Genomic DNA, 26,900 nt, shown 5'->3' on the forward strand with positions numbered 1-26,900 from the left:
TATGACCCCTTGCACGCTCAGTCCTACAAATCCAGTCCAATAGGTTTTCTTAAAGCGGAGCACGCATGTGGAGAAGCCGACATTTCCAGACTTTGGGCAAAGCCACTGCTTACCCAGTGATCAAATTGTTATTAAGTCTTTTTTTTTTTTTTTTAACTTTCCAATTTCAAGAAAATCCACGTCTTGGGGGGACGGAGTATCCCCGTCTCTGGAGAACGGGGACCCATCCTTTCATGCGGGAGCTCTGCAGCACCTCCTGCATTCTGACTGCAAACAGAAAAGTCTGGAAGAATCAAACACATACAGTTGAAGGCCCAAAAGACAGTCAGTGCCGATGGCCAGCATGCCGGCCTGACACCGTCGCAGCGCGTATAAGCTCCTGAACCCAGAGTGCTGTCCTTTCCCCAACGGGTCTCACTGCGGCAGAGAGATCAGCTCCCCCTCAGCAATCCTGCCAGGGAGGCCAGGCCGCGCGGCCCACGTGTGGGACATCCCTGCTTATCTATTTAGCTCATCAAATCATGCTGCAGGTTTGAGTAGAAGAATGTTCCTTCTGCTGTCGAGATGTTTTCCTTTTCCTTTTATTTTTTTTTTTCCTGGGGAATGAAAACTGACTCTGCTCTGTGTGATACTTGTTCCTCCTCTCCGGCGGCCGGCCTGCCAGGACGGCCTGAAAGATCTGCTCTGCTAATAGCCCAGCGCCACGGTGCACAGTGAAGACATTTATCCCAGAGCAAGAGCAGGACCCCAGCACCTGACCACCTTTGTCCCCATCCCAGTGGTTCAAGATCCGGAGTGAGCGCCTGCCCCCAGGCCGGTCTTCTGCAGAATGTCAGTCCTGCACTTTCACAGAGCTCGCAGCCAAAGCAAATGACATTTGTGATAATGAGAAAGCCAAAACCACTGGGAACCGTCACATCAAAGTTGTGCCCACTTTTTAAAAACTTCTTTGAACATGTTAGGAAGAGCGGGTGTGCACTCCAGCCAGGGACGTGGGGAGGGCGTGCCCCACGCAGTCAGGGCGCCAGAAGCACAGGGGCCCCGAGCAGGGTGGTCCCGCAGCTCTCACGCCCCATGCAGTTCGGCAGCCCGCAGCCCCCAGCGAGCAGGAAAGCAGGAGGAAGAGACTGCTTGGAGCTGCTCCGGGTGTGACACCCGCAACCCCCCACCCCCCGCCCGCCCCTGGCCTGGCCAGCACTCCTCTCAGGGACCCAGGACGACTGTGGGGCGGCGCGAGGTCACGAAATCACTCGTGGGGTTTCATCCAAGACGCCCCCGGACAGCGATCAAGCAAAGTGGCCCACGTGGAGGGGTGGGCGCCAAAGGGGGAGGTGGGAGGCGCCCCTGAGCCTGGGCCTCTGGGGTCCCTGCGAAGGCGGGCGGCGCGCGCCCAGGGGAGTGAGCCGGGACCGCCCCCAGCTAGACGCGAAGGCGCCCCGCCCCACCTGGCGGGACCCCCGCCCCGCCGGCGCCGCCTCCCCCCACCCCCGCCCCACCCCGCGCCGACCCTCGGGACCTCCCTCGGGCGCCTAGCGCGGGAGGGGCCGCAGCGTGGCTTTGTCCTACAGTCCGGGTGGAATCCAGGCCCCCTTGGCCTTAATTAGGAGGCAGCGGAGGATGGGGAGGGGAGGCCGCGCTCCGTGGCCACGTCCTTCTCACCCCCACGGGCTCGTGGCAGAGCGCTGCGGGGAAGCGGGACGGAGCTGATGGGGGGGCGTTCCGCGGAGCGAGGCCTGAAGACAGCCGCCCCCCCCACCCCAGACCCGACTCGAAGCCTGTAGATGCGGACGCCCGCCCCGAGGAGGTTCTCGGACTCGGAAGTTGTGGGGTCCTGCCTGCGCCCCTCCTTGCCCGCACCCCTACGCCCCCCCCCAAAAGGCGCCGGAAACTCGCCGGGGGAGGGGCCCGAGCGTGCAGCGGCGCCTGCGGGGACACACGCGCGCTCGCGGGGCCGCTGGTCCCTGCTCCGGGGCTGCCCGGCCGGCGCGGGGGCGGGGCGGCGGGGGGAGGGGGCAGGAAATGCCATTAATTGGGGGAAATGCACACCAATTGCGAGGCGGTCTTTGATGTGCGCCTCCAAGCGCGGCCCCTCCACGCCCAGCCCACCCGGCAAGCGCCCCACTCCCCGCGCTCCCGCGAGCGCAGCCGGCCGAGCGCCAAGGACAGGACGTGTGACACTGGTTTGAAAAAGCAGGAGGCCCTGGGTCTCCTTCGGTCTCTAAGGTCAGACAGCTCGCCTGGAGCCCCCTCCGTCTCTCCCCGAGGGCCCGATTCCTGGGGGTGGGTGGGGAGGCCGAGCCCAGGCGAGGCTGGCCACGCTGACTGCGGGCGCCGACGAGGAGCGGCCGCCGCGGGTCGGCCCAGCGTATGGACACGTAGAAATACAGTGTTCGTCCCAATGACAATCCGCTCAGTCTCCTCTCGCCTCCCCTTTTCTTTTCATCATCAGCAAATAAAGATTAGCTGGTAAGATTATAAAAAGCGTTTTCAGGCTGGGGCTGATCTTTATTCCAGAGGCTTTGTGACGATATTGATGATGATGATGGTCAAGTGGACAGTTTGATTTTTGTGTTTGGAGCTAGTTATAAAGAATCAATATTATATCAAGGGGTAACTTTCGTGATAAAGGACTTTAACCACTCTGGCTATTCATCATAAGTCTGTAGCAAGCAGATAGGTCAAAAGAAATTATATTGCACTAAAGACTGAGTCTTCTTATCTCTCCCATACCAGGGGAATAGGGACAAGCCGATCGATACAGTAGCTGCTGTATACTTCTTGCAATTATCAATAGCTGATTTCGCCTTTTGAGGCCTGCATCTAATAATGCAAGCTAATAATAATCGTTTGAGCTTCCATGCCATAAGCAGGGGAGTCAAAGTTTTAGCTGGCCAGCATTATTTTTGTCACCATACACTGAGGTGCCCCTCCTGAGTCTATCCGCAGCCCAGATACACAGGTCAACGCCTACAAGAGAAGGACTTCCATATCCTTTGCATCCCTGAGTGTGAAGATGGGTGGCCATGCGCTGCTGTTTCTCTGCGAGACATGAAAAGCCCCAAAATGTTTGCCTGGGAGCCTACTGCTGACGTGGTAAGCCATCCTGTAATGTACAAGACGCTGGGACGCACACAGACCTAGATGGATTCATATACTATTCTCTTGGCTCCCATCTATCGAAAATTGCAACACAGTTACCTCAATAGCTTGGACAGGCAAGCCGGTGACAGCAGGAGCTGAGCGGGAATGTGGGCGGGGCATTAGTCCTGTACCGGTTGATTTAAGGAGAACATTTTTTTTAAGAGGGTAGAGTTATCTTCAAGTGGGTGAGCAAGAAGCTTGGGAAAAGGCATTTTCAAAAAGTCATAGACATAATTTGGGGCTATATGTTTCCTGGCGCCCCCGCAATGTCACAGAAAAGCAACATTTATAATTGGCACTTGACATGCTGTTTGCGTTGGGCTGTGGTACACCAGGCACAGATTTCCTGTTGATGGAAACATTTATCATTGTGACTGCCCCAGAGTGGCAGGTGGTGTTATCAATTACCTCTTCTTACCAATAATAATATTAGTATGGTAATATCTTTGCTCAAGTGAGAACCAATTAGCGGTCACTTGTCACAGCATTAAAGACACAAAATCATGCTGGATTTAAAGGCAAGGACCTAAAACAAAAGTTGGGGGTGGGGGAGGAACCCGAGAGAAAGGAGTGAAGGCCAGTGACAAGAGAACTTTGACTGGGGAAGGGGGAGCATGAAAGGAGACAGACAATAAAGCTGTAATCCTTTAATACTTTTTCTGTATCAACTGGCTAGGGAATAAGCGCAGGACAGAGTATCAAATGTGCACCGCAGGTAAAGGGCGCTCTGGGGACGGAGGGCCAGGTAGCTTCCCTAAGCTGGGATGTGGAAATAGAACCGACTCTTCAACCTCCCCTTGTCAAATCCATCTTGCAGATAGGCTTTCTGTCTTATTTGAATAAATGATACAAATTAAAATCAAACATCTAATTATATGTTCCACTAATGTAAAATCTACAGTATTAATTTGTAAATAATATTATTAAGCAGACAAAATAATAACGTGTCGCCTCATAAGATGAAAACAACATCGCAAGAGGAAAGACAATTAACAAATTAGATTTAATTATAGAGAAGAAAGGCAACTTTTGTTTTTGCAATAGTATTTAGGTATTACAATATTTTAATAGGCAGTGGTCACGTGACGGTGAGTCTGAGTTCTGCATGCAGGAGTCCCTGTCTGCACCTCAGGCGCACATTCCGGTGCTTGCCCTTAATCTAGGCACGACTGGATAATCCTGTCCCTCATCTGTGAAAATATGCTGTTGACACGCTGTCACCTCACAATAAATCTGTTGTTGTGACTCAAGCTTAAAATATGTACGCTTTCATCAAAACTGGCCGCACTGCGTTAAAACAATTAAAGAAAAGTTTCGTATCTCTGTTGGGAGCCAAGAAAGGCAGAACAGGTAAGAGAGGAGGTAATGCGCCTTTTGCTTTCGACCTTTTAAATATATACATATTGATCGTGTTTACCCCAGCCGATTTTTTAAAGGGGTGCACCTCAGATTCACCGATCCGCACCATCAGAGCCCTGGCGGGGAATCTGCAAAGGTTCTCGTTTCATATTCTCCCTGACCCTTTCCTCCATATCTGCTCGATTTTCTCAACGAAATCCCAGCTCAGTGCACTCAGAGGGCGGTGTGGAGCCTGCCACTTCCCCCAGCTCACTCCACCCTGCATGCCTGGGTGGGGACCAGTGCTCACACAGGGCAAGGCGGGCCGGGGCAGCTGCCAGTCCGGCGTTCGCGCCCGCTCGCCTTGAGCCACTGTCCACCACAGCGCCAAGCAGAGCCCGCTGCACCTTCCCTTATGAAGCTCGGCACGCCTTGTATGACACCTCTGCAGTCGGAGGGCTTGCTGTTACAGATACTGGGCCGGTGTCTCAGACTGACCTCCGCAGGAGGAACCTCAGAGAGCCTCTCCAAGACCGTACCTCGTAGAAAAGGCAAACCAAGTTGACATAAATTAAAACAGTTGCGTTTGGAAGTCCCATAAAGACCTAGGAAAATCGTGCCAGTGTGTTGGAGAGAGGCTGGGGACAGGGGGAGACGGACGAATGGCCTTAAGAACAAAAAAGGTGGGGGTCGGCACTCACAGAGTAACCGAGGAGGAGGAGTCGGTGCTGTGGGGGCCAGGAGGCTGCGGGGGAGCCGGGCTCCGCTTCCTCTGAAAGGCTTCGGAAGCTGCGGGAACCTACATTTGCTTCTTATTCGTCTTAAAGTGTGGATTTAAAAAAAAAAGAAGAAGGGGAAAAAAGAAAATTCACCAGGTCCCCAAAAGCAGTGCACCTTTAACCTGGGGTCTAACCCGCCGATGAGGGCTTTTGCATTCTTTCTCTTCTAGAAAGACGTCAGGGAAAGCTACCTTTCTGCAGCGACTCTGCGACTTCCCCCAACTCTGGCCGGTCCTGTAAATTCTGCAAGAAACTTCCATCCGCCACAACCGCCCCTCCTCACGCAGACACGTTCCCTTCCTCCCCTGCTCCCGCTTCTCCTCGCCTCTTTCTCCGCTGGGAAGTTCCTGGCCCCGCTTGCCCCAAAGCCCCGGCTGCAGCCTGCAAACTTTTCACTGCAGCTCCGTGCGGGGTGCAGGAGCGTCCCCAAATGCTCGCGACATTCGCGGAAGTTCACAGGGTAAGGGCAGTATAAGGAAGCCCCCCGCCCCTCCCCCGGCTGCACCATAAAAGGGTGGTGTGGGGCGAACAACTCTCGACTTCAAACATCTTTTATTTGTCTTTTTTCCCTTTTCAAAACCAAAATCGCCCGAATGAATATGCCCGCTACTAAAAAGCAAAACAAAACCAACCTTAAGGGTTTTGTTGTTGTTGTTTTGAGGGGGGACAAATGTGGCGGCGGGGGTGGTCTTTGGAGGCGATGCCGACCTGCGCGCTTCCTTCCTCTCTGATTTTCCTGCGCTTTCCTGGAGCCCAAAGCTGTTGCTTCGTGAAACTTACACAATTAGAGTCGGGCGAGAGAACGCAGGCTGGGAATCGAGAAGATTCTAGAAAGGAAAAGAAACCCGCGGAGAGGCGGGCGAGCAGCTCAGGGTCGGGGTCCATCCCGTGGCGGGGGGGGGGGGGCGGGGGCGGGGACCCGAAGCCGGGCAGAGTCCCACCCCCGGCCACTCGAGGAACTCGCAGCCCTCCGTGCGCTCGGGGCTGGCGAGTCGCCGCCCGCATCCCCCCAGCGCACGACCCTGGGGAGGCCATCTGTGCCAAAGCTTCGTACCACACAGGGCCACTTGCAAGGACAAAAATAAGAAATTTAGGAAATGAAAAAAGAGAAACTGGGACAAGGGGCGCACAGCGGCGGGCGCGGCGGCGCCAGGGCCTGGGGCACATCCTGGTGGCCGCTCGGGGACCGAGGACACGCGCGAGAGTGTGCACGGGGACGACGGGGTGCGCGCGCGGTGCGAAGGCGCGTGCGTGAGCGCGGGCGAAGGGTGGGTGGAGGTGCGGGAGCGCGCCGCACGGGCCGCCCGAGGGTGCGGGGCCGGGTCAGACGCACGCGACCTCCTTACCCACCACCCCCTCCCCCAGTCACTCCCGAAAGTCCTAGAACGCGGCGGGCCGCGCGCGAGACTTTCGTGGACTTGGAACTTTGAGCCGCGTGGCCTCGGGGCACCTTGCGCCCCCTGCCCACTCCGCAGACGCCCCGGCCCTGTCCCCGTCGGGAAGGGGAGCTGGTGTGTGTGTTGGGGGGAGACACCGGAGCCCCGCCGTCCCCTCCCTCCCGTTGGCTTTAAGGAGCCGCTGGCGGCGGGGAGGCCCGGCGGGCGGGGCGGGCGCTCAGAGTCGGAGGGGCCCGGGGGGGGGGGAGCGACAGGGGGACGGAGGGGAGGGGTCCGCGGGGAGGGGAGGGGAGGGGAGGAGCCGCGCGGCCCGCGCCGCTTCCGAACCGGAAAGTTGGTCTTGCCGAAGTCCCGCCACCCCGGCGTGCGCACTCCGCTCCGCTCCGGCCGCGAGCCTCGGAGCCGGCCGGTCGCCGGCGGAGCCCGCGGAGGGGACGCGAGCCCGGAGAAGAGAGACGGTCCGCGGGCAGGGGCACCTGAGCCCGAGCGCGGCCGGCGCGCCGAGCCAGACCCGCCGCGGAGGAGCCGAGCCGGCCCGCCGCCCGGCCCTGCGCGCCCGGAGCGCAGGCGGCGCGGCGCCCGAGCGGGCCGGCGAGACAAAGGCGCCGGGCCGGAGCCCTGCCCGCGGCCGCTCGCTCCGGGAGGGGCGGCCGGGCGGCGGGGGGGCGCGCGCGGGGCGCGGGCGGCGGCGCAGACTCTCTATAAAGGGGCGAGCCCGGCGCGCCGGCGGAGACGGCGCCGCGCGGACGCCGCCAAAGTTTGCCGCCTGCGCCCTGGGCAGCGCGGCCGCCGCGCCCCGCGCCCGCCGCCCCGGGCCCGGAGGAGCGCCCGCGCCGAGCCGCCGGGCCGCCTGGGCCGAGATGTGAGCGCCGCCGCGCCGGGTCCCGCAGGCGCCCCTCGCCCCGCGCGGCCGCTAATTGCGAGCGCGGCCTCATTTGCATAGGCCGCCGAGTCCGCTGGAGACCGGCCAATCGGCGCGGCCCGCCGCTAATGGCCATGCATTATTCACCAGCCTAATTGCTCAGCCCCATGCGCGGCCCGCGCAGCCGCCGCCGCCCGCGCCCCGCGCCCCGCGCCCCGCGTCGTCCCCGCCGGCCGCCCCGCTGATGCCGATGTCCCGCTCGGGGCCCGCGCGCCGCTAGCAGCATGTCTCGGCGCAAGCAGGCCAAGCCCCAGCACCTCAAGTCGGACGAAGAGCTGCCGCCGCCGGACGGGGCTCCCGAGCACGGTGAGGGGCCGCGGGGGTCGGGTCGGCGGGGGTCTGGCGCGGGGCGCCGCGGGCTGGGGGGAAACTGCTGGTCCCAGAGCCGGAGCGCGGCGCCTGGCCCCGGCAGGCCAGCCGGAGGGACCCCGGTCCTCCCCGGAGCGCGTGGCGCGGAGTTGCGGGCAAGTAAACTTGGTTCGGTTGCTCGGAGTTGGGGCGCAGCGCGCGGACGCGCCGGGGCTCGGGCCGACTGGGGGCCGGAGCTGCCGGGGCAGGCGGTGGGGGTCGGGGGGGAGGGCGCAGGGGGCCGCGCCGCCGACTCCGCGCTGGCCTTCCGGGACCCCGCGCACGGACCCTGGGCCGGGCCTCGGCGACCGCGCGACCCCCGGGCCGGCGCGGCAGCGGGGAAGTGTCCGGTGCTCACCGACCGCCGGACTCGGGCCGGGCAGGCCGCCGCCCGGCAGCTTTGTTCGGAGCCGGGCCCCGGGGCGGTGCGCGCTCGGAGCGGGGCCGCTGCCCTGACCCCCGGCCTGCCCCCCACCCTGGCCGGCTGTCGGCCGCCTCGTGTGCCCCGAGGGCCGTGCAGCCTGCGAGGTCCCGGCGTGCCGACGAGCCCGGATCCCGTTCCGAGGCGACTAGGAAGTCAGTGTCGCCTGGCCTTTCTAATGGCCGCCTTGGGAATTAAGCCGGGTGAGCCCCGCCGCGGCGTGGGGGTGGTCCTTGCACGCGGTAGGACCCGGCACGTTCCTGGTGGCTCCAAGTTTCCTCGGGCCTTTCCTGTTCTCTCGGATGCGCCCCGGCACCTCTGCAGCCGGTCGGCTGCCTGGAGCTCCCTCCGCATCCCGAAGGGAAGGTAGGCGCCGCGGAAGTGGGAGGCGGGCGAGTAGGGGACCGGCCGGGGCTGCGCTTTGCCGCCCGCGCGTCTGCGGGTCCCCCGGGTGCGCCGGGGGCGGCCGGGGGCGGCCGGGACGGGGGCCGCCCGCGCCGCGCCGAGCTCCGGCCGCAGCTGCTGGAGAACGCAGGCCGCCCAACTTTGTGGACGAGCCGGCTGTAAGTTGTGGCGGGGCAGGGGCGCGTCTTTGCTCCGTGAGACTCGAGCAAAAAAGCGAAAACACAAACAGAAGGAGTGTAGGAGCTTATCACACGGTCCCGCAAAGTTTGGCGAAGCAGGTATGTGTGCGCGTCGGCTTCGGGCAGGGAGAACGCGTTATCGCGCGGTGGGAGTTGGTGAATTAAAGAAAACGAGTGAAGTCCTTCGTCCTTTTTGTCGCTGAGGAGGTGGGGAGTCTTATCGGTAGCCCTAGTCACCCGAGATTGGAACAGCAGATATGCTAAAAAGAAACGCTTGCATATGGTGGGTAGATTAAGGACAAAGACTCTTTTTGTCATGGAAATGGATTTTTTTTTGTTTTGTTTACTTCATCACATAGAATTTCTCACACTTGGTTTGTTTTGTATTGCCCTCAATGACTACATGATCAAATGAATGGATTTATTTCTGCCGAATGAGAAAGACAGTCTTCCCTTCAAAAGAACTACATTGCATCCCAGTGAGGAATTTTAAAGCTTTATTATTGTGGCTTCTGAATAGCTTAAAATCGGCTTTCACAGCCGCCCCAAAATGCAACAATGTAAATACTTCTCAGCTTTGTAGGGTCCTTATCAAAATGTGCAATGTCTCCCTTTATTAAAGCATATTTTAATTAATAGAGTAAAACCCCTCGTATTTAACAATTAACTAGCGGAGGCCCTGCTATTCATTTTTAATTTCACGTCAGAAATGCGAGCGTGGGGAGCCTAATCGTGTAAACATGTTGAGGGATATGTAGCCTATATTTGAAAACCTAGATGGAGTAAATTATTTACAAGTTCTCCTTTGAATTCCTCTTGTTACTGAATTTACTTAGAGGTGAAGCATATTCAGGGTGTGTGTTTTTTGTTTTGTTTTGTTACCCATCGTAGGATTAAAGTTTGTCAAGCTTGGGTTTTCCGCAGTCGTTGGGAATTGTAATGAAGATATTGCCACAGTTCCTGGTCAAATTTTGCAACAGGCCAGAAATAGCCTGTCTGGGGCTGAGCCGTAGTCAAGTAGTATGTTTCCTGGATCGTTTTAAAGGTACTTTAGGCAAACTATTTAAAAAATAGTTCTTTCTGATTTAATTATTCTGAAGCTGATTATTCATGGAGTATAAAAGATACTCTGTTCTCTGTTCAGTCAAGGAATGCTTGTGGATCTATGGTCGTGCTGATCATCATTAGGAAGATAACTAAAATATTTTTTTAAGAGAAAGGGTTCTGAAAACTCCCTGACTCCAGCATGAATCAGATATTCTGAAAATGGTAATTTTGTTAAATGCAATGGAAGGAAACAGACTGCATGAAGTTCTAAGAGGGCTAAGTTAGTTTATAGTGTTTTAGAGACAAAGTAAATAGTTCTTTTGTATCAGTTTGGGCGTGACATATTAATTAAAGCAGTAGATGCATGGAGTAAAATTGAAGGCTATTGATAATGCCATGAAACACAAACACATGTACAGTTTTTAGTACAATATGGGGAAAGGCAGTAATGCACAGTCACATTAATTTACAGAATTACAAAAGAGATCAGTTCTTAAAAATATAGAAATGACTATTTCTCAGGCTTTGGTTTTTAGGCAGGCCATGAAATCGTGACTATCCAAAAAACAGCGCCAGCATTCCCCAAACCTTCTCATGGCAGAAATGAAATATGATGACGTAGCTACAATGAGAAAAAGTAATAATGGGTTGTGTTTAAGTTCTGAAGTTATCCTGTTGTATAATTTTATTTGAAGGATGCCTGAGACTTAACTTTCTCTCTAGGAACCATCATTTAAAATTATAAATTATTTCATTCTTGTCTGAAAATTTAGAAATAAATGTGATGCAGCTTAAGAATTCAGTTAAATGCACGCCACGGGATAATGAAATTTTTTGAGCCATCTGAGTATTTTTGTCCTAAGGAAAATTAATTAAAACTTCTGACAGAACAGCACTTGTACTCCTACTAAGAACTTTAAAATAGTGTGCTATTGCTGTCCTTTGTTGTCTAAAGTACAACTTAATAAAGATGTATTTTATTGTCATTACAAAGAATATTTAAGGAAGAACAAAAAGATACTATAACTTAAAACAATTTGCCATCCTGTATTTTGTTTGTTAGCACTAATTGTTTCAAAGTGTGTTTTTATTTTCTGCCAACTTACAGTCGCAGGGCTATCTTAAAAATCCTTTTAAATGTGGTATGCATGTGATTTAAGAATTTACCAGTGGTCTTCACAGACTGTGTTTAAATTAAGGGAAAGAAGGCCACCAGCCCTCGGTGAAGAGATCTTTCTTCTTTTATCTGTATATGCATGGTTTGCCTTGAGTACTCCCCCCTCTCCCAGCCCACACTACACACATTTACAATTCAGCATTCCAAAAGCAAACAATACAGAAGCCACTTTCTACCATTGGTAGGCAGATTGTTTTCTCTGAAACATGAAAGGTGAAAAGTAACTAAGGGGGTGGGGGGGTGGGGGAGAGAAGAATTTGCAAATATTTATTTTGAAAATAACATTTTAGAAACGTAACCTATTTAAAGATGCATCCGTTGGTGGGCACCAAGAAGCATGCCAATTCCCACCTTACAGAGAAAGACTGGTTCTGTAACAGTTGGGGTTTATGTACATTTTAAACTTCCACAACACATGCATAATCCAATATTTTTAGATCTGTTCAGAGCCAGAAAAAGAAGAAGGCATGTACCAACAGCAGGAATTACTTAGCAAGCTGATTATTTTTTGTACACAAGATGATGGCAAAAGTGGGTCAGATTTCATTTTCAACCGCAATCTCTAAGAGGCTTTCCCATTCATCTCAAGGTAGCTCTGAGAGCCCCGGGAGGGAATGCAGCCAGGATGCAGCCAGGGTGTCCGCTGAGGCTGCTGGACATTAGCTGGAATTTAGCGTTTTTAAGTGTGAGAATCGACAGGGGGTGTTTTGGTGTGTTTTTGTGTTGGTGGTTCTGTGCCCCCCCCCCTCAGTGAAACAAGTCTTCACTGCTCCTGCCATTCAGCACTTTTAATGTTGCAGAATTGTTTCAAGGGGATACTTTGTGCATAACATTTATAACAGGAAGGGTGTTGTGTTTTGTTTTGTTAGTTTTTATTTTCCTACATGATTTCTTGACTAGTTGCCAGAATAAGACTAAAGTATCTGACTTAGTCTCCTGGAGACGAGATCTGATTCTGCTGCTCCTGGGACAGGTCTGTGAGGACAGCCTGCGCCAAGTTGTTTCCCAGTCCATCCGAAATCAGAAGTCAAATCTATGTAAAATGGTTTCCCTAGTACTTTAAATAAACTTACATATTTAAAAAAGCAGCCCTGACCTTAGATTTTTCTCTTGTAGTTGGAACACTTTCATGCTTTAAAATGCAATTTAACTGTCAGTGTGATTTCCACGCAAACAAATAGGTCAAGTCACGTTACCGAAAGTGTAAAATATTAATTGAAATAATGAAATAACGTAATGGGTTCTATTTATGTGAGAGATTAAGATTGATTTGTTTGTTAATTAAAGGGGACCCTCTTGCGGCGGCAGAAACGTCCACCAGAGACCTGCCGGGCACCAGCCTGGTGGCTGCCTCCTGTCGTCCATGGGCCTGTCTTTCTCAGTCAGCCCGGGTCGGGCCAGGCCAGCCATGCGGCTCCCTGGCCCCCTGCGTTGCCAGAAAGCAGAGGCCCAAGGCCTGGAAGGTAGGGCTGCAGAGCCAGGGAGCTTCCACCGGGCTCTCCCTGAGGTGGGTCGTTAGAGGCGCCGTGACAGGCCTTAGCTGATTTAACCTTTGCCTGCTTTGCCCTGCCAGGGGTGGCCACTAGATGTCAAGCTCATAATACAATTAGTGCATCTGTGCTGTTGACCTTGGCAACACGACTCAACACGGTTCTATTAAGTGTTAACACTGAATCTGTTAACGGGAGACCTGCGTCGGCTCCGAGCTGCGCTGCGTATCCGATGCCCATCTCGCTCCGCACAAGTGTTTGCAGTTCTTCAAGAAGAGAGAACGGGGTGCCTTTGTGCAGCTCTTAAACTGCACAAATTAAACTGTTAAATTAACCCCGCAGGTGCCGCGGCCGTTGGTCTGCGTTCCCGGCCTCCCCGGTCCTCCCTCCGAGAGTGACCGGCTCCCCAGCACGGATGGGCAGCCCCGCCGTGGACTCCCATCCGTGCTCGGGCAGCCCGGGCAGCGGCTCCGGCCAGATGATTCTGTGCATGTGTGTAAACTTCGCGGACGGGCGCTGAGAAATGAAAAACGGAGATGATTCTGTGCCCGGAGCCCACGTGCGAGGCGGCTACACCTCGTCAGAGCCTTGCCGCTGGACACAGCGCACTTCCGCTTCTCTGGGCTGTTCGGGCCCAGGTGTGTTTGGACGTGTAAGTGGCCGTGCTTATTTGTGTATTTTTATGTTACGTGAATTTGAAAACTAGCTGGCAGGAGCGAGGGTTGGAGCACAGGCACCTTCGAGGAGGTGTGCTGGGGGCCAGCGTGTGGCCGATGGGACTCAGCCCGACCAAGTCTTCAGCCAGAGTGGCCCTGTGCAGGCTTTGTTTCCCTCTCCCCAAACCTGGGTGGGAACGGTTGGCATGGCCAACCTGTTTCGGGGTGCTTCCGCGTGTGGATGGCGATGCGTGTGCGTTCCTCTCGGGTGTGCCTGCCACACGGCATCCAAACGTAGGAGCTGCTTTGCGACCGCAACTGTAGCAAACATCTTATCATGCGAGGCGGCGTCGAGGCGGAGTTCACACCCGTGGGTGTCGTGGCTGCTTTCCATCTGCGTGTGTCCGTGCAGGAAACCGCGCTTTCCCTCCCCGGTGCTTCAGCACGCAGAGTAGAAACTGCCACTGCCCTCAGCAGAAGACATTTGGTGACTGTGCCACAGGTGGTCGTTACTTAACAAATTTGAGATGTGGGCCAGTGAGCCGCCGGAAGCCGAGCGCGGGTCAGTGCGGGCGTTCCGCATAGCAAGAGTGCCCTCCACTGTTCGCCGCCGCCTGCACAGGCCTGGAGGTCTGGGGAGAGGACAAAATTTTTCTATTGCGTCTGGAATTTCTTCTACATTGTTGAACACAGTAGGGGTCTCTATTTGTCCCCTCCTGTTTCACAGCTTGGGTTCAGTGTGTGATAATTCATCTTTCTTTATGGGATTCAGAGCTATCATAAGGAGTTAAAAAGAATTAATTTGCAAGAAAATAAGTGTCTCCACACAATTTAGGACGGCTTGAAAAATGCTCCCTAGATTTTGAAGGGTTGGTAAAGGCCAAGCACCGAGTACCTCCTGGTTTCCCACAGACCCACGTGGCATTTTATAGTTACTAATTAAAGTGGAAACTGAACACCCCTTTTCCCACACGGAGCAAGTTTCACTTCTCCTTTTGTTCATTGCAGAGAATTAACAAATAGGTAGCAAAAGTGTAGCGGAGTCCCCGTGGGCATTGGGGTTGCTCCGCAGAATGATAAAACCATCTCCTGTGTGTGGAATCGCTTAGCTTCCCTCCGCGGGTGCCCGCCCCCTCACGAGGGGGGATCGAAAACGAGCCGCAGCCGGAAATGTTGAGGGGAGCCCTTAGGTCTCCGATGTTCTCAAACGCATTCCAACAGTGCCTTTCTCTGGCCTTAGATCGCCCCGCGCGTGAATATCCCTCCTGTCCTCTGCCACGTCATTCTTGGAGACGGTCCGGTGCGCTGCCAGCGAAAACATGATCCCTGCTCATTATGTAACAGACCAGGAATCAAAACAGAGAAAAAGGAAACCGTTTGGGGGCTCCTCACACGGAGGGATTTGTTCCTAAGAACAGAAACATTTTTCGTAGACGTTCTCTGTGCGTTTTATTCATGAGAAGAAAAAGAAATCCATCCATTTTGAAGACTGCCCTCGAAGGTATCCTTTTGTTCGAGGCTTTCTCCAGAAGGCTGTGGGGCCCGTTTTCCTTCTGTAGAACCTGCTCTAGAATTTCGGGGGAGTGATAGAAGGCCTGAAAGCCTTCAGTATAAATAGCAAGTGTGGGATCGCCGTGAACTAATTACACATTTCCTCTCGTAAACTGAAACAGCTTTATCTCCCAGCCTCTCTTCCCTCCTGACCGCGTTCAGGAGAACAATTTAGCTCCGCGCAGCAGCGCCCAGCTTGAAGCCCGGCTGGGCCACGGAGGACACGAGCCAAGGAGAGGTCCTCCCCAGCCGCTCCCGCTCACGTGGACCCGCAGCGGGCTCCCATCTGCAGGGCACTGGGGGGGGGGGGGGGTCCCCAAGACGTGCCTGTGAACAGGAAGAGAAGGTCCTGCCTGCACGCCGCCGCGGGTGAGGTGCTGGGCAGGCCCATGGCTTGCGCTGGGGACGCCGGGCCCTGTAAATTCCTGCCTCATCCCTGGCCTGTTTACAACCCCACGTCTCTCCGTCCTGTCCTTGAACGGTCAGAATGCAGAAAATAAATTACCTTGACAATAATGATAATGATTCTAATGCTGGTTTTCCAGCCCCCTCCCTTAAGACGGAGAGAATTTCCCACCGCTGCCGGAGAAATAAATTCCTCTCCCCTGTGGGGTTGTCCTGTTACCTTGGCTCACCGACTGACGTGGTTTTACCTTGAGATACAAACTGTAAGCCACGTTAACTAATGGATGTGATAACTTCTAACTACAAAGGCCAATTTGAAAAATGTAAATTTCACGAAAGGATGCCACAAGCATGTGCGTCCGGAGAAATGGCGTCCAACAACGCGGAATTAAAGGGCCTTCGAAGTTCTCTGAACCGCATTCAGAGTTTTCCAGCATGGGCTTCCCTGTCGTAGAAAGCAGTTTTATAAAAAGAAGAAAAAAAACATCCACACGGGTGCTGGTATTTCAGCACGTCCTCACTGAATCGTGGTAATGAGAGGCGCTGTCTCAGCCAGTTAGAACAACTTTCTGTACGTCCCCCTCTGTTCTGACCACGCGTTCCCCATGCTTTCCCACCATGCTTCCCCCCTGGACTTCCGCAGTCTTCCTCCTTCTAGGAGCTCTGGGAAGAGGGACTCATCCGTGTTATTTCCTCCCGGGCAAGTCAGGTGAAGTCATGCTTGTTGTTCAAGGCCGTTCTCAAAACATGCAACCAGAATTACGATTCCATAATGCAATATTAGGGGTTTTACTCGTACGCATCATTTTCACCACCATCTCATGAAATGTGCGGTTCTCTCTCGCTTTCGTGGGATGCGAATCACCTGCACATTTTGGTAGTGAAATACTCTGACCTTACCTGGTAGTGAATGATCTTAGCAAGTGAGTGCGACTGTGTTTGCACAGATCCTAATTAAACAAAAGAAAAAGTGGTGATTCTGAATTATTTGCCCCAAGTAAGAAATCTAAATTGTATGTGAAGAATTTTTTCCTTCATTCATTGTAGTTTTTAAACTATGCTTTAGCTTTAAAAGGCAAATTTATTATGAAACTTTGCTTATAAGATCCAACGATTGATTGTCTTGTTAGTTTCATTAACATAAATGAACTGTTAACAGGTCCAATGGCCAGAATGCCATTTTTACACAATTTCCTCTGCAGGTTTGCTTTCCTGCTTCAGTTTTAAAGGAATATAAGTGGAAGGGTACTCTGCTTTGACAAGAATATCTTCATTACGTTTAGGTAATTATCATTTACAACTGCACTAAACAGAATTGCTCATTATTTGGTAGGAAGGGCTGAGAAGCTCAGTGCTCAGTTTCTGCAGGTCAGGAGTAGCTGTGTGTTTGCAGACCCGCCCGTGGGAGACAGAAAGTACCTGGGAGGAAGCTTCCATAAATTTGGATGCAAACCCGAAAAGTCCTAGCGCACAAAGAACCAGTGGAAACGTCAAAAGTTATCTTGAAAGTAAATAGACGTTTGTTTGGGTCACTTAAGCTCTGAGAAAAACATGGCAAAAAAAAAAATAGTATTTCTGTATTTCACATATTTGTTACACAGCATATCTGGGAAATATTCGTTTGTAAGGTATCATTTATTTATAATTAAGTTAATTTTTCAAACACCGAACGCACTTTCAGTCTGCCTTATTGTAAGCGTTTATTCAGTGAATTGTCCCTAACACATAATCCACATAAAGAAAAAGCAGTCTTTGAATGAGATCCACATAGTGTTTACTTGCATAAAATTTTAAATGTTTACACCATGTGAATGCTTCTGTGTGCCCTGTGATGACACATTTTATCTCTGAGGAGTTAAAGGTAGAAAATAATTCAACAAATTAGCAATATTTAATTTCTTGGTATTTTACTCTTTGAAAAGTATTAAAATAATAATCTTTAGAAGATGAGGGCAAGCCTTTAATATTTCTTTAAATATTGGGAAAGAACTTTAAGAAATACTTTGTTCTGTTTAGCTAGAATAGTCATGATACAGTGTAACATTGATTCCAACTTGATTACTTACTATATCAGAAGCTGTTTACCTGAAGATTTTAGGGGTGGGTTTTTTTTTTGTTTTGCTTTTTTGGGGTGTGTGTGTGTGTGTTTGTCCTGTTCTATAACCTTAGCATGTTTAAAATTAGATTTTGCATACATTGAGCAAAGTTAAGAACTACAAGTATTTATTTTGTTAATGTTCCTATCTGCAGTATAAATCAGCTGTGTCTTTGCTTCCAGCTATATTCAACCTCATTATAGACACCTATTACATTCCTTCCTTATACAGTAATGAGACTTCATACAGTCTGATCTTCAGCACTGAATTTAGTTTAAGAGTCTAGCATGTCTTTATGGGCCGCAAGCTCTAACTTCTTTTCCCCCTTCAGATGGTTTAGCCAGTTAAGAAAATGCTAATTGAACACTGCTAATAATTTTTTTAAAGGCACGTATAAATTACCTGGAAATAATGGCCTCGTGGAGAGCAGCTGACTAGCCTCGAAAAATATTTTTATTTTCTTTCCCAGTAGAGGGACTAAGTGATTTTGCAGTTTATTTTTTAAAAATCAGATTTCTCTACTAAAACCGGCCAAGTTGTTCTTTTTCCAACTCCCCCCCCCCCGCAAAAAAAAAAAAAGAAGAAGAAGAAGAAGAAATATGGAGACTTTTTAACAAATATATTTGTTGATGTTACAGCAGCAAATTATTTGCGGGGACACAGACTTGAGGGTGTTTTGTTCTCACACTCAACAGTGCAGGATAACAAAAAGCTGATTTGCAGCTGTCATTTGTCTCTGTTCAAACTGATTTGTGGCCGTCACTCCTTCTGTAAGTTGACGAAAAGCAGTTACGAGCCAGGAATACGTACGGCAGCACATCGAGCCCGAGTAATTACCAGGCATTACCTTTCATCCCAGCTCCCAAAAAATAGGAGCTAGGAATGTGCCCATGTGCTGATGCCTCGCTCCTGGATGGCCATTTATTTGATCAGGTGTGAATTAGAATTGTTCATTAAACATGGTTGTTATTCGGCACAAGAGGGTACGGGAAGTCAGGAAGTAGCTGCCTACAACAGTAATTAAACATGTGTAACCAATTAGAGGGCTTTCCACTATGGCACAAGCATATAATTTGCCAAGTCTTTCTATGAGAATAGATGAAAATAGGTACAAAAAGTGTGTCTGACTACAACATTCTCATGTTAAACATGTCAACATAAATGAACTTTAAATATATAATTTCTAGTTTGTTAACAAACTGCCGAACTCTATTGGCTAATCACAACAACATATAATTTTGGTTCATTTCGCCAAGAAATATTGCATCTGACAGAGCCAATTAATTGTATTAAACATGATTAATTTTCGGCCCAGACTATATTGATGATATTCATTTCGCAGATCCTAAAATGTAGAAACGTGCCCTGTCCGTGAGGAGAGTCAAAGGGCTCGCTGAGAACATTCAGGATTGATTGGTTGATCGAACTAGGAGTCAGGGAGATGATTTTTCTGAGCAGGGACATAAGAAGCGCTTATATTCTCTTTGTTACATTTACAGATGAAAGTATTTAGATGAGGTTTCATACGTGAAATAAATGCCCATTGATCTGGAAGGTTCTATAGAATTACATTAAATGCGTAATGTCTCTGCGCCGTGCAAAGACAATAAATCTCGTGGTCCAACCCTGCGAGAGTCACGGCGGCCGGCTCCCCTGTCAGGTGCTGACGTGAGTTTGAAAGGTTACAGATTAGTTTAGCGATGTTAAGTGAACTGGCAAAGGCATCTCTAATTTTGCTGGAAATGAGGAAGCCCGATGGTAGGGGGAATCCTAATGAGCCCGTCGAAAGCTGCCTTTGTGCCCAACAGACAGGGTGGCTGCAGATTGTATGAAAATATTGGAAATCAATGGCTTCTATGGAATTTCATTAAGAAGCCGTATCCACAATTGATAGAGCCTCATAATTTGATGGATTGTGTGAGAAAATGATTAGCCAGCTAGAAGGAGTCATAGAATACACACTCTGGGACGTCAGGAACGTTGAAGTGGGGTAATTTGTACAAAATAAAAAATATTGATTTTACTTATGTGCGAAATTTTGAAATGGAGGTGGTTGTCTCAGGCGCCTCTGGCTGACGTAATCTCTTGGTTTTTGTAGCCGTCCCCGGGGACGGGGCCACCGCCGGGGACAGCGGGAGCGAGGCCAGGAGCGGGAGCGAGGACACGAGCGTGTGCGAGAAGTGCTGCGCCGAGTTCTTCAAGTGGGCCGACTTCCTGGAGCACAAGAAGGGCTGCACGAAAAACCCGCCGGTGCTGATCGTGGGCGAAGATGAGCCGGCCCCTCCGTCCGAGCACTTTCCAGAACCTTCCCCAGCCAGCTCTCCCAGCGAGCGGACAGAGAGCGAGGCGGCCGAGGAGGCGGCGCCCGCAGACAGCGGTGAAGGTGGTGAGGCAAGGGCCCCGGAGAAAGAGGAGGAGCCCATGGAGGCCGAGCCCGCTGGGGACGAGAGCTTCCAGACCCCCGGCCCCTCGCACGCGGGGAAGCCGCCTCTACCTCAGATCCCCGAGCCAGCGCCCGTGGCCGCCTACAGCATGCCAAACACCAACGTGACCTTGGAGACCCTCCTGAGCACCAAGGTGGCCGTGGCACAGTTCTCCCAGAACGCGAGAGCTGCGGGCAGCGCGGGATCTGGCGGCGGGGTCACGGCGGTGGCCGTCCCCATGATCCTGGAGCAGCTCATGGCCCTGCAGCAGCAGCAGATTCACCAGCTGCAGCTCATCGAGCAGATCCGCAGCCAGGTGGCCATGATGAACCGCCAGCCCCTGCGGCCGCCCCTGAACCCCGGGGCGGCCACGGCGGCCCCGAACGCCCCGGTGCCGGCCTCCAGCCAGCTGCAGGGGCTGGCCACCCACTCCGCCCTGCAGCTCTCGGCCGGGGCCCCCCCCACGCCCACGGCTCCTGGCCCCGCTGCCCAGCCGGCCACCTACGAGGGCCCCCAGCCCCTGTCCCAGCCGGCCTCTGGGGCAAACACCCCGCACGTCCCCGGTGGGGGCCCCTCCATCCCCACCGAGGCGAGCGGGCCGGCGTCCTCCGGCACGGCCCCGGCCTCCACCGTCCCAGCCTTGGCGGCCGGCCCCTCCAGCAGCAGCTCCCAGCCGCAGAACGCCTCGACGCCCCCCGCCCTGGGGCCGGGGCCCCTCCTCAGCTCAGCCCCCAGCCTGCCAACCCCACTTCTACCTCAGACCTCCGCCAGCAGCGTCATCTTCCCCAACCCGCTGGTCAGCATCGCGGCCACCGCCAACGCGCTGGACCCGCTGTCGGCCCTCCTGAAGCACCGCAAGGGCAAACCCCCAAACGTGTCGGTGTTCGAGCCCAAGGCCAGCGCCGAGGACCCCTTCTTCAAGCACAAGTGCCGATTCTGTGCGAAGGTGTTCGGCAGTGACAGCGCCCTGCAGATCCACCTGCGCTCCCACACCGGCGAGAGGCCCTTCAAGTGCAACGTCTGCGGGAACCGCTTCTCCACCAAGGGCAACCTCAAGGTCCACTTTCAGAGGCACAAGGAGAAGTACCCCCACATCCAGATGAACCCCTACCCCGTCCCGGAGTATCTGGACAACGTGCCCACCTGTTCCGGCATCCCCTACGGGATGTCGCTGCCTCCGGAGAAGCCAGTGACCACCTGGCTGGACAGCAAGCCCGTGTTGCCCACGGTGTCCACATCGGTCGGGCTGCAGCTCCCGCCCACCATCCCTGGCGTCGGCAGCTACGCAGACTCCCCCAGCCTCACCCCCGCAAGCCGCTCCCCGCAGCGGCCCTCGCCCGCATCTAGCGAGTGCACCTCCCTGTCCCCCGGCCTCAACAGCTCTGAGTCCGGTGTCCCGGGGGCAGCCGAGTCCCCCCAGCCAGGGCTCAGCGGCTCTTCTCAGACCAAAACTGAGCCCATTAGCCTCCCCTGCGCGAACCCCAGGCCAGGGGAGGGACCCGGGAGCGGGCAGGTCTCTGCCACGTCTGCGGCGGCCATCCTGACGGATAGCAGCGCCTCCACGGGCCTGTGCAGCCCGGTCCTTCCGTCCGGCTCGGACCAGTTCAAGGCCAAGTTCCCCTTCGGGGGCCTGCTGGACTCCATGCAGACGTCTGAGACGTCCAAGCTGCAGCAGCTGGTGGAGAACATTGACAAGAAGATGACGGACCCCAACCAGTGCGTCATCTGCCACCGCGTCCTGAGCTGCCAGAGCGCCCTCAAGATGCACTACCGGACGCACACAGGGGAGAGGCCCTTCAAGTGCAAGATCTGCGGGCGCGCCTTTACCACCAAGGGCAACCTGAAGACACACTTCGGGGTTCACCGGGCCAAGCCGCCGCTGCGCGTGCAGCACTCGTGCCCCATCTGCCAGAAGAAGTTCACCAACGCCGTGGTCCTGCAGCAGCACATCCGCATGCACATGGGGGGGCAGATCCCCAACACGCCACTGCCCGAGGGCTTCCAGGACGCCATGGATGCCGAGCTCCCCTACGATGACAAGGCGGCGGAGGTCCTCAGCGGCTACGACGACGACGCGGATGAGAACTCCATGGAGGACGACGCCGAGCTGCGGGAGCCCGCCGGCGACCCGCCCAAGCCGCTGCTGTCCTACGCGGGGTCCTGCCCGCCCTCGCCGCCCTCGGTCATCTCCAGCATCGCCGCCCTGGAGAACCAGATGAAGATGATGGACTCGGTCATGAGCTGCCCGCAGCTGACTGCCCTGAAGTCCCTGGAGAACGGGTCCGGGGACAGTGACCGTCTGAGCAACGACTCCTCGTCAGCCGTGGGCGACCTGGAGAGCCGGAGCGCGGGCAGCCCGGCCCTGTCCGAGTCCTCGTCCTCCACACGCGCCCTGTCGCCCATGAACAGCAACAGCGAGAGCTTGCCCTCCAAGTCCCCGGGCCTCAGCGCCCAGGAAGAGCCCCAGGAGATGCCACTAAAGACCGAGAGGCCGGACAGCCCGCCCCCTGCCCCCGAAAACGGAGGCGCGCTGGACCTCACGGCGGCCCCGCCCGGCCGGCCTGCCGTCAAGGAGGAGGCCCCCTTTAGCCTGCTGTTCCTGAGCAGAGAACGCGGTAAGTGTGCGGGCACTGTGTGTCGTGTCTGTGGCAAGCCCTTTGCTTGCAGGAGCGCGTTGGAAATCCACCACCGCAGCCACACGAAGGAGCGCCCGTTTCTCTGTGCGGTCTGCGGGCGCGGGTGCTCCACTATGGGTAATTTAAAACAGCACTTACTGACGCACACGTTGAGCGAGCCGCGTTCTCAGTTCTGTGACCCCGACTTTGCCCTAGGTCCCAGCCAAAGCACTCCTAGCCTGGTCGCCGGCCCCGCGCCCGCCATGATCAAAATGGAAGTGAACGGGCACAGCAAAGCCATCCCGCTGGGCGAGGGCGCGCCGCTGCCGGCCGCGGTCCCGGTGCCCCCGGGGCCCCAGGCCGTGATGAGCCCCGGCCTCGCGCCCATGCTGGCCCCCCCGCCGCGCCGCACCCCCAAACAACACAACTGTCAGTCGTGCGGGAAGACCTTCTCCTCGGCCAGCGCCCTGCAGATCCACGAGCGCACGCACACCGGAGAGAAGCCCTTCGGCTGCACCATCTGCGGGAGAGCCTTCACCACGAAGGGCAACCTCAAGGTAAGGCCCAAGGAGTCCGGGGTCGTGGCCGGGGTGGACACGCCAGGTGCCCACCCACCGTGTCACGTGTGCACCTGCTCACCAGGGAGCACGTGCTGTGTGGCGGTAGCAACGGGCTCACCTGCCCGAGCGGGCCGGGCCTCCCTCTGGGAGGCTTGTGCCACCTGTTGGGGGCTGACCGCGCAGGCTCTGCTCCCGGGCAGCCGGTCGCAGAGCCCCGTGCCGTCTTGAGTCCAGAGGAACCAGGACAACAAGATAAGCTGGGCTTTTAAACACTCGCACAAGATACAAATACTGTGCATCCTGGGCCGGGGCCAGAGCTTGGTTCTGCCTTTGTCCACATGGTGGCCAGCAGAGGCCGGCAGGCATCTGGTGAGGAGCTTCCCAGCGTGAGGGCCAGTGTAGGATTCCTATCTAAGATGACGACCACACTGCCCATTCTCCCCAGAAGGTGGGGTGTGCACGACACGCTCAAGGAGCCTCTTGCCCTCATCTGTCCACGCCACACGCCTGCCCGGGTCTCGGTGCACTCTTCCAAGACTGTGAACAGCTTGAAACCGGTGGCGGCTCCTTCCTGTAGGACAGGAGCCGGCTACACGTGCCCCAGGGGATGCTTCCGTGTTGGGGGAGAGCGACCATGGGGCCCAGCAAAGCTGGGAGTTCAAGTACACGGCCGTCCTGTGGAGCAGGGAGAGGCAGAAGGGGCAAAATGGTCTGCGCCCTCTGAGCTTTGCACCCTCCCAGCCCCCTGTGGCCTGTGGGCTTTCCACCCTGTGGGGGAACCTTATTGTGTCGAGGTCATCAAGTGAGAGAAACGTGCACGAAGAGATTGACTGATTTTGCTTTTTGTGTGAGGAGAACTATTGCATGTGTAAACATGAGACCCTGAGAACGGGGACCGAAACCGACTCCGACACCGCGGCGCTGGGTCTCCGACGGCACGTGGGCCGCGTGGAGACAGACACACCCCGCACCCGGAGCTGGGCCGGCTCACCTGTGCCTTGTGTCTCCCTGTCTCTCGCGCAGGTGCACATGGGCACGCACATGTGGAACAACGCCCCCGCGAGGCGCGGCCGCCGCCTGTCCGTGGAAAACCCCATGGCTCTGCTGGGGGGCGACGCCCTGAAGTTCTCAGAAATGTTCCAGAAGGATCTGGCAGCGCGAGCAATGAACGTTGACCCGAGTTTCTGGAACCAGTATGCGGCAGCCATCACCAATGGCCTCGCCATGAAGAACAACGAGATCTCCGTCATCCAGAACGGGGGCATCCCCCAGCTCCCCGTAAGTCTCGGGGGAAGCGCCCTCCCCCCCTTGGGTTCTCTGGCCGCCGGGATGGACAAAGTGCGCAGCGGCGGCAGTCCGCCCATTGTGGGTTTGGACAAAGCCAGCTCCGAGACAGGAGCCAGCCGTCCGTTCACGAGGTTTATCGAGGATAACAAAGAGATCGGTATTAACTAGCTGAGGTCGGCTCCGTCCCGCGCGCACCGTCGAGGGTGGCCATCAGGCTGCGCGGCCTTGGGCCCCGGTTCCCCTGAAAATGGTCCCCGTAGCAGGCCGCGTTCCCTGTGCGGCTGCTGGAAGGCTGTCCCGGACACATGTACTCTTCCCACGCGAGCCTGACTGCTCTGGGGACTCGGCCGGCTGCTCGTAAATTGAGATCAAAAAGAGGAGCCTGTAGGACCGCCCTGGGAACGCAAAGGGCTCACACCCCATCCGCTCGTTCCTCCCAAAACCCGATAACCCCCGCGGGGGGGGGAGGGGTCCCCTGCGTGTCCCAGCGACACTCACTTGAAGGTTTTGTTCGAGTTAGTTAGAAACTTGAACTCGGCTTTTAGACTGTTGAGGATGTGGTCGGGTTCTCCCAGCGCCGTCTTCTGGCCACCCCTTTGTCTGTAGTATTTATGATGTTAAGATTATGCGGGTAACAGATAATGCAGCCCCACCTTTAGAGGAAACTTTTGTACCGCAGAATACATCTGGCTATGTGATTTTTTTCTTTTAAAGCAGAATTTGTTTTACTATAAATAAGTGAGTTTTTTCAATGCAGGCAGACTGTGAAGTCCCCCTGCCGAAGACCGCATGCTTTCGTGTGCAAGTGCCCGTCAGTGACAAGCCTTTTTTTTGTTGTTCTTTTTTGTTTTTTTGTTTTGTTTTGTTTTGTTTTGTTTTTAATTTAAATGTTTGTAGCTGCTATCTGGACAGTTGTTCCCTAGTGTGGTCTGTAGCCCAGCGATTGGGAGCAAGTTACAGACAAAATGTCACCGTAAATTATTCACAACATTATAAGTGGTTGTGAGGACATGCTTCACGTTATCAAAGTTGTACAATAAAAAGGTAATGTTTGTATACTGTGGTTGCAAACTCTTAATTTATACTTTGCACTTTTAGGATTTTGTATTAGGGAGGTTTGTCTATAATTTGAAAACTTAAAAAGATGTAAAGTATTTTATAAATAGTACTTTGGTTTAAGGAAAATGAAAAAAAAAACTGTCACAGTTTCTTATTTTGTCTTAAGGTCAAACACTATGAGAAATCCTTACCACCTACACAGAAAAGCCACCAAGACTTGTCTGTTCCTCAATAAATGAGGGCCTGCCATTTCTTAAATTAAAATGATTTATTTAACTTTTCTACAAAGCCCATGTAAAACCTGACCGCCCCTAGCACGAGTCTGATGAATTAACCCAAGGACCGTGAGCCAGCGGCGGGCGGGGCCCGGAGACGGTGGCAGGCGCGCAGACGGTGGCGGGGGTCTGGTGTGCGGTGACCGCCCGGCCCTCGCTCATGCAGGCGGGACTCGTGTCCAGGCTCTGGTTCTCGTGTACAGTTAGCTGCAGAGGAAGAGCAACATCGGGCAGTAGAATCCGTCACCACCGGAACGTTTTCTGATTTATTTATTATCTTCTCAGATGAAAACGAAGCACAATGTCGCCTGACCGTGGAAATACGGTCCGGAGCTGCTGACCTTGTTTAGACGGCTTGGCCCGAGCTGGGGACCGCGGGTGGGGTGGCCCGCGGGCAGGGGTGTGTGCGCTACCTCATTTTGTGCGGTGCAGGCCTGCTGGCGACTGGGACGGCTCGCCTCCTCCGACCGTGGCGTCCAGAGACGCGGTTCCACGTGTGTACCCTGAAGCAGGAGCCGGACAGCGATGTCTTCTTGGCTAGGACAGGAACACGGGACGATCTTTCCCACGCCTCCACAGCCGCAGCGAGGCCATGTCGTATCCTGGAGCAAACCAGTCCCGAAGGCTCCTCACTCCACCAGCCTCGCCGTCTCCTGCTGTTGGAGCCGAGCACCGAGCCCGTGGGCGCTGCTGGGCGGCAGCAGTGGAATGTCTTTATTATTTATGTGTCCTTTTGGTGTGGTTTTTTTTTTGTTTGTTTTTTGGTTTTTTTGGTTAGTATTTGGTACCATGTAGTGTTCTCTCTTCTCCCGGAAGGATGTGTATATTACTTAAAAAAAGAAATGTAAAGTGTTGTAAATAAGATGGCTCATGAAGGGCCGGCGAGGCGTGCCCCCTTCTGTATTCAGGACCAGGCCGTCCCTCCCTGCGTGGTGAAGAGAGACACTATTTTTCTACTGCAGCACCATGTAGGGCTGGACCCCGAGCCAGCCGGCGTTCTTACCGAGATCCAATATTTTTTATGACAAATCTGTGGCTCGACACATCTACTGATGGAAATGGATGTCTTAGACTAGGTTACTATTTTTGTCATACGGAAATGAATAAAATGCAGGATGTAACATGACTTCTGAATTGCGTTCCTTGATTATTCGAGTGGAAACCGTGGAATTTGAGGTTCTGGTCGTTGATGGTGGATGTCCTGTCTGTGGTGTTTCTCCGAGCAAAGTCCATAAGGGTTGACAGCTTAGACGTAAGAATATCTACATGTATCTTGATTGGTCTTGAAATTTTTATTTTTCACTTTTTTCCTAAAATAAAAATGCAGCC

The 26,900-nt window shown here is 54.1% G+C and overlaps 1 protein-coding gene and 1 long non-coding RNA gene across 3 annotated transcripts; one reads left to right on the forward strand and one right to left on the reverse strand.

The window, feature by feature from the left end:
* Positions 1-4,125: 4,125 nt before the first annotated feature.
* LOC106005141 lies at positions 4,126-7,243 on the reverse strand. The gene is made up of 4 exons (XR_006608193.1): positions 6,983-7,243; positions 5,891-6,085; positions 5,181-5,299; positions 4,126-5,018 (listed from the first exon to the last, which is right to left on the reverse strand). It is a non-coding gene; the product is annotated as an uncharacterized LOC106005141 (long non-coding RNA).
* A 108-nt stretch (positions 7,244-7,351) lies between these two features.
* Positions 7,352-26,697, forward strand: SALL3 (spalt like transcription factor 3). Of its 2 annotated transcripts, XM_045085250.1 has the most exons (4): positions 7,352-7,883; positions 19,451-22,390; positions 22,607-22,947; positions 23,974-26,697. In XM_045085250.1, exons 1-4 carry the CDS (start codon positions 7,802-7,804, stop codon positions 24,403-24,405), a joined length of 3,795 nt encoding a protein of 1,264 aa, XP_044941185.1. In that variant the 5' UTR covers positions 7,352-7,801; the 3' UTR covers positions 24,406-26,697. The 2 variants fall into 2 exon arrangements, with proteins under 2 accessions (XP_044941185.1, XP_044941184.1); XM_045085249.1 differs by having other exon boundaries at positions 19,451-22,947.
* The last annotated feature ends 203 nt before the right edge of the window (positions 26,698-26,900 follow it).

Source organism: Mustela putorius, unplaced genomic scaffold (assembly GCF_011764305.1).
Source record: "Mustela putorius furo isolate JIRA1106 unplaced genomic scaffold, ASM1176430v1.1 tig00000835_pilon_pilon_pilon, whole genome shotgun sequence".
In the NCBI taxonomy this organism is placed as follows: Eukaryota; Metazoa; Chordata; class Mammalia; order Carnivora; family Mustelidae; genus Mustela; species Mustela putorius.